Here is a 6,563-nt window from a genome sequence, read left to right on the forward strand (position 1 = left end):
ACTGTCGATTGTATTGACATGTTTTTTTGTTTTGTTTTTCTCCTATAGGCTTATACCCCAGACTGTATCCAGAACTTTCTCAGTATATGGGCCTGAGCCTCAATGAGGAGGAGGTGCAGAGAAACTTACCAGTGGCAGCAGCTGCTCAGCCAGGCAGCAGCTGCTCAGCCACAGGGTGTAGGTACCAGTCAAGCATGTTTTAGAGAGCAAAAGTATAAGGACTAAATGTATATCTAGCATTCTAGAGAGTAGACTACTGTTTGTCTTAAGTACCATACTTGACTGATAAATGATTTGTTTTAAGTAATAGTGCCTATTTTAATCTGGTCTTAAACTGAGCAGTATATTTCCAGTGTTGGGGGGTGGGTGGGGAAGAGCTGGTGTTGTGACTTAATTTGTGTATTGTGTTTTTTTTTTTAAATATCACTTCATATAAACTGACATATAGCTATTTAATAAGTTGAAACTAAGTTGTCTGGCTATTTTGTTTTAATCAGCAACTGGTAACACGACCTTCTACTAATTACATGGTAGCTCCAGTGACTGGAAATGATATTGGAATTCGCAGAGCGGAGATTAAGCAAGGCATCCGCGAAGCAATTTTATGTAAAGATCAAGATGGCAAAATTGGACTTCGCCTTAAGTCTGTTGACAATGTAAGTATAGAAGCTTGCTTTTGCCTATAGAGATTTTACTGCTGGATTAAATTAGTAGTGAAGTTAGTGTATGGTCACAAAATTGTCTTCTGTATCATGCTTACTTATCCGTTATCAGAATTTTAAAATCCTTCATTAGATCAGTAACTAGATTTCCAGCTGTCTGGACTATGATCTAAATTTACAGTGGCAATTTACTTCCATGTGTTTTACAACACCTGAAAAATACTTGTAACTTTTTTTTTTCCACTTCAGAGCATGAAATTGTCCGTGCGGTGCTGCTGTGATACTTGTTAGCAGTTCAAGACTTCTTGTCTCTATCTTTGTGGAAGCACTGAGCAGTACTTAAAGTTCAGCAGTATGCAGAGAACTGCCCATGGCTCAGAAGCAGCTCTTGGACATGGTTTAGTGGGCATGGTGGTGTTGGGTTAACGGTTGGACTTGATGATCTTAGAGGTCTTTTCCAACCTTAATGATTCTATGATTCTTTTATTGATTCATGCAGTGTGTTGCTGGTGAGAAAAGTAAGGATAGTAAGGATGTCATCTTACCTATATGTAAAGAGTAATTTCAGAGTAGGCTTTTTTGAGTTTCCTTTAACATGAACATAGCTGCAAGAAGATCTTTAAACCTGCTGTGGAGCTTCTCTGTTTTGATTCTCAGCATGGAAAATGCTATTCTGTTTGTTCTTTTTTTTTTTTTTTTTTCTTTTTTGGCAAGGCCATTTAATCTGAATGTTTTTTAAAAAAAAAAAATTGTTCTCAAGGTTTCATACAGGGTTAAAGTGTTTTTTGAAGTTCTAACCCAGGAAATGTTGGGGTTTTCTCAGAGCAGCATGTTTTTTGGTGTGGGTTTTTTTTGTTTGGTGTTTTTTTTTATTTGTTTGTTTTTTGTTTGTTTTTTTTTTTGTTTGGGGTTTTTTTTTTTTGATCCCTCCCACCCCCAAAGGTATTATCTACAGTTTGCCTTGATATGCTTTACTTGGTTTTTAGGGGTACTTTGACTAGAAATAGGTTTTTAACACCTTGGGTTTTTTTACCCAAGGTGCTAGCAAGTTATAATCGATAAAAAGTTGAAAACTAATGGGGTTGTGAAAGAAGGAAGAATCTGCCATAGGATTCCTAGCATTGCTGATCTCTTTCTCCAGCTATATATAGACTCTGATGTCTGGCAAAGGAATTATTAGTTAAATGCACAAGGAGATATGCAAATCTACCACTAGTCTTTCTTGATCCTGTTGTTCATATTTCTTGTTAAAACAGAATAGTATTTACCCCTTTGAGTAAAGCTTTAATGTTATGCTCGTGTCTTTTTTTTTTTTTTCATGTCCAGAGATCTAGACAGAACAGATTTGCCCATTTCTGAACTTTATTCTAGCATTAATTATCTGTCAGTCTCTTAAAGACATCTAGAAATGGACTGAAATTTCAAAAATGCCTCTTAAGGTGAGATAATTAGCAAGTCCTTCTGTCCGTTTGGTTGGTATTACATAGAGCATGGGAAACTTTAAAAGGCTGTGTGTTCTGTCACTGGTCTTCATCTTTAAGGAAGAACTTCCTCTTTTTTTTTTTTTTTTTTTTATTTTTACTCCCTCCCCTTTTTTCTCTTTTGTAGGGTATATTTGTCCAGTTAGTTCAGGCAAACTCTCCAGCATCCCTCGCTGGTCTGCGTTTTGGGGACCAAGTTCTGCAGATCAATGGTGAAAACTGTGCAGGATGGAGTTCTGATAAAGCGCATAAAGTTCTGAAACAGGCTTCTGGAGAAAGAATTTCAATGATCATTCGGGACAGGTAAAGCCAACTGCAGATACGGATTGTCATTATCCATCTTGGAGTAATTCTGTGGGGTTTGGGTCTCCCTTTGCTTGAGCAGGACTGCAGGTATAACAAAATCTGTTTGTCCGTGTAGTTCAATAGTAAAGATCCTCAGAAATGTTCCTTTTTGTGGGGAACAGTCAAAATAGTTGTTAACTTGTAAACTTCCAGTGCACACTTGCCTGGGCATGATGAGGCATAGCATTTTTCAAGGTAAACTAATGAGTGATAGCACAAGTCAAATTTAAAGTCTGAATTCAAGAGTTCTGTGCTTTTTTCAGATACAACTTGACTTTTGTTTATACTAATTGAAAAAGCAATAAAAGATGGTACCAAAATATTCACTGTATTAATTAATACATTTGCATTTTTATTTAGCATGATAGTTTTCTTGTGAACTCTGTTGCTTACGTGTGAATTAATGCCAGTTTTCGCTAAAAGTATGCTTGATGAACCAATACTGATTTTTAATTGTATTAAATAATGAGCTTGTAGCTAGTTGTATGTAGCAATAATAGGTCAGATTCAACATAAGGTCTGTAGGCTATGAGAAGACATATGATACATGACATAACTAGGTGTACATCTCGAAGACTTTTCAATGTTCATTCTTTAAGAACCAAGTTTGACCTAGTGGAGGACATGCTACTTCTATTAGGGCAGCTACTTCTATCATATATTGAATCAAAATACTATGGTAGTGATTACCTGCTCTGTTTACCACTTCTGTGCCCAACTCCTCACCCCCTTACTGGATTTACTAGCTTTTTAAGGCACAATTTAAAGGTTTATTGTCTGTAAAGCAGTAGAAATGTTGTTGGGGAAACCTTGTACTCCAGAATCCTGTGGTCTACCTCCAGTTGTTAAAACTGCCTGCGCTGTTTTATCTACCTTGTAATGTTTGTATAGAAAACTTAATTTTTAATGGACATTTGTGTTTGATCAGTTGTGGTGGTGGGTGGGTGGATGTTGTATGGGATTTTTGTATTATTATTATTAATCCAGATGGTGAAATGTCTGTAGAACAGGGAAAACATGTATGGTTTATAAACTATTTATTAATATAAAAACATTAACAAAATGAAGTTAAACCCAACCACTTTTCATTGTAGTTGATGTATGAGTCTTTTAGAGTATAATTACTTTTGTAAGTAAAAGATGCTGAAATAGTGCGTGGTTCTTTCTGTGGTTTAGTAGACTGAAAACATGGTCTTGCATTTTAAATGTCTTACAGGCCTTTTGAACGAATTATTACTATGCATAAGGACAGCACCGGGCATGTTGGTTTCATATTCAAGAATGGAAAAATAACCTCAATAGTGAAAGACAGTTCTGCTGCGAGAAATGGACTTCTTACAGACCACAACATCTGTGAAATTAATGGCCAGAATGTAATTGGATTGAAGGTAAAATAAGTAGTATGTGGTGGGTGTGGATAGCTGTGAGCTTTTTGTGTGCATATAGTAATTGTGTTTTGGAGAGGGAAAAGGATTGTAATGTATTGTTTAATGTTCATAAAATAAGAAAGTAAGTCATGAGAGGTAACTTAACCTGATTGGAGAGACATGTATGTTTTGAGGCTTCTTTGCAGTTTTGGATCTGTAGGCAGGGCAACTCATTCTTTTCCTCTCTGAGGCTCAGCCTAGCCAGGTAGAGGCAGTTTTTATCTTTAGTCTAACTTTGCTGGCAAAACAAAGAATAAGCTTCCTCCTGCCAGGCTGTGTCAAATTCTAGTCGGAATTCTGTATGTAACGCCTGTATCCCTTCTCTAGGCAGTTCGTGTAAGATACTGATAACCAAACATCTATGAAGCAGTATTGCAGGTTCAGTGATTTGCCCCGAAGGTTAAATACTCCAAGCAAGGAGTTGTGGGTCTCTTAAGCTGCATGAAAGGTGTCTAGAAAAAGCTCTCGAACTGCTGCTTTATTAGTCAGCTTGAGTAATGTTGCTCATACAACTTCTTATTTAATAACAGGACCCCCAGATTGCAGACATCTTGGCAACAGCTGGAAATGTAGTGACCATTACCATCATGCCTTCCAGTATTTATGAGTATATAATAAAAAGGTAGGTAATAAACAAAGCAGCCATGGTGTTGATTATAATTAAGTTGACACTGATTATTTTTTGTAGGTTAAATAAAATGTACTCATGATAAGACCTAATTACAAACTTAACATGAAGGCTGGAGAGGAGGTGGGGGGAGCCTGAAAATTTGCTTACTCTGATCTTTTAGTCAAACTGGTGTATTTTGGTTCTGTTTTTAATCTATTCATATATTAGTGATACTCCTTTGCCTTTTCTTCTCTTGAAAAACCCTTTTCCAAATGTCATTTGACTAAATTTGAGTTTCCCAGAACTTTCAAGTAGATGGATAACACAAGTATTTGTTACCTTGTAACTAAAATCTTGCTTCTAGTGCAACTAATTCTGGTGACGTAAACATGATTCTTGGCAGGATACAGTTGGTTTTTACTAATCCTTTGGCAGCCCCTGGCTTTCTACAGCTAAATCTCTCCTGCAAAAATATGTTTTTGAAGTTGCTAGAAATTAATAATGCTTCAGGTATAATTGAGTCTCTTTTTTTTTTCCCTTCCATTTGGTATGTTCTTTCTACAAAACTGTTTTCAGTCTAACAGCTGCCTTTTCCCCCTGCCCTCCTTCCCTCATACTTGTGCTTGCACACATGCCCATGTCCTGAAAGATGTTGATAACACAGCTCAGTTACTAATAAAAACGTTGAGTATCGTGCGCTTCTCTTCTGTGTGTGCAGTTTGGTGCAGCTTTCTGTAGCAACATATTCATTGTCAAAAATTGTGGAGTAAAAGGCCAACTTCTAAAAATTGTATTAAAGGGCTAGTGATGACAAAGGCACAGTGATCAGAAGCTTTAGTAGTTTTCTACAGTTGTCTTACAAAACTGAATGCCTTTTCCTTTTCTTTAGGATGGCAACTAGCATTATGAAAAGCCTGATGGATCACTCTGTTCCTGAAGTCTAAACCTGCATGTGTGTGTACATATATATAATGATGATTCCACTAAACTTGGGCTATTATACTCAGTGATTTCTTTCTTCTGCACATGAGCCTTTCTGGAGGCTAAGAAAAGATATGCTGCATCAAGCATTTGCATCTATAATGGCTGGGAATGTTACAGTTCAACATATCTCGTTTATTCACAAACTGTAAAACTTGTAGCCTTATACGCTTGACAAATGTGAAATTCCAGTTGTGTTATGACTTCTTTTCGTAGGCCTTTTATTTAGTTTACTACTACTATAAGCCATTGCAACTAAAGGAACCAGATATCACTTGCAAAGTTACGTGTTGTTACCTAGAACAATGCTGTGCTTTGTATGTTTAAGACAAATGAGTATTTTTACTGCTTTCTGTTCACAAGAGTAGATTTGAAATAGCGTATTAGAAGTATGGCTAGTACTAGTTAATTTTTTGTTCTAGTAAATACTGTTTACACAAGAATGCCAGCTAAGCTGAATATAGCTAAAGGCATCATTCAGTAAGTAAGCATATTAAATCAAAGTAGTGTACAGATACTCAAATCTTTTTATTACTTGTTATACAAATTGTAACTAATATGCTTATCTCTCGCCTTAACCATGTTCTTAAGGATTCGGAAATAACCAAATAAATGACCGAAACTTTAGATTCGGGGGGTGTGTGTGCGCGCATACTTCTTAAGATGAGCTAAGACAGGCTTGTTTAGTTGAGGTCAGTTTCAACCAACGACAAAGACAAGATAGGAAATACAGTTTAAACGAGCTTTCTAAATAAGCTCACTGCCTACAATGTTGAAATGTTTTAAAAGGGTAGAGCTGGGATACTTTAGACAAGATATGCTTAACTCTTGGCATACCTTCAGCTTAACACATGGGATAGCAGCCTAACTGCTCTACAAGACATACTAATTGTATAGTGGGAATTTCATTTGAAAACTGTTTGCAGCTTGCTGGGTGTACTGGGTCTGGTTGGGATGGAGTTAACTTCCTTCACAGCAGCTGTATGGTGCTGTGTTTGAGACTTGTGACTAAAACAGCCTTGATAACACACCAATGTTTTTGCTATTGCTGAGCAGT

At 36.6% G+C, this 6,563-nt stretch overlaps 1 protein-coding gene across 5 annotated transcripts; it reads left to right on the forward strand.

Moving 5' to 3' along the window:
• Positions 1–47: 47 nt before the first annotated feature.
• SDCBP (syndecan binding protein (syntenin)) lies at positions 48–6,133 on the forward strand. Of its 5 annotated transcripts, none has more exons than XM_009584078.1 (7): positions 54–153; positions 378–382; positions 498–656; positions 2,271–2,446; positions 3,705–3,876; positions 4,446–4,537; positions 5,415–6,133. In XM_009584078.1, exons 1-7 carry the CDS (start codon positions 87–89, stop codon positions 5,467–5,469), a joined length of 726 nt encoding a protein of 241 aa, XP_009582373.1. In that variant the 5' UTR covers positions 54–86; the 3' UTR covers positions 5,470–6,133. The 5 variants fall into 5 exon arrangements, with proteins under 5 accessions (XP_009582371.1, XP_009582373.1, XP_009582375.1 ...); XM_009584080.1 differs by lacking the exon at positions 378–382 and adding an exon at positions 169–177 and having other exon boundaries at positions 54–137; XM_009584076.1 differs by lacking the exon at positions 378–382 and having other exon boundaries at positions 48–177.
• Positions 6,134–6,563: the final 430 nt, after the last annotated feature.

Source organism: Fulmarus glacialis, unplaced genomic scaffold (genome assembly GCF_000690835.1).
Source record: "Fulmarus glacialis isolate BGI_N327 unplaced genomic scaffold, ASM69083v1 scaffold4928, whole genome shotgun sequence".
Classification (NCBI taxonomy): Eukaryota; Metazoa; Chordata; class Aves; order Procellariiformes; family Procellariidae; genus Fulmarus; species Fulmarus glacialis.

Bases quoted from the DNA above. Each gene is read 5' to 3' on its own strand.
- SDCBP (XM_009584077.1), top strand. From the start codon at position 87: ATGGGCCTGAGCCTCAATGAGGAGGAGGTGCAGAGAAACTTACCAGTG. The intron at 2,447-3,704 runs GTAAAGCCAACT...AATGTCTTACAG, and splicing joins TCAATGATCATTCGGGACAG to GCCTTTTGAACGAATTATTA. The intron at 4,538-5,414 runs GTAGGTAATAAA...CCTTTTCTTTAG, and splicing joins TATGAGTATATAATAAAAAG to GATGGCAACTAGCATTATGA.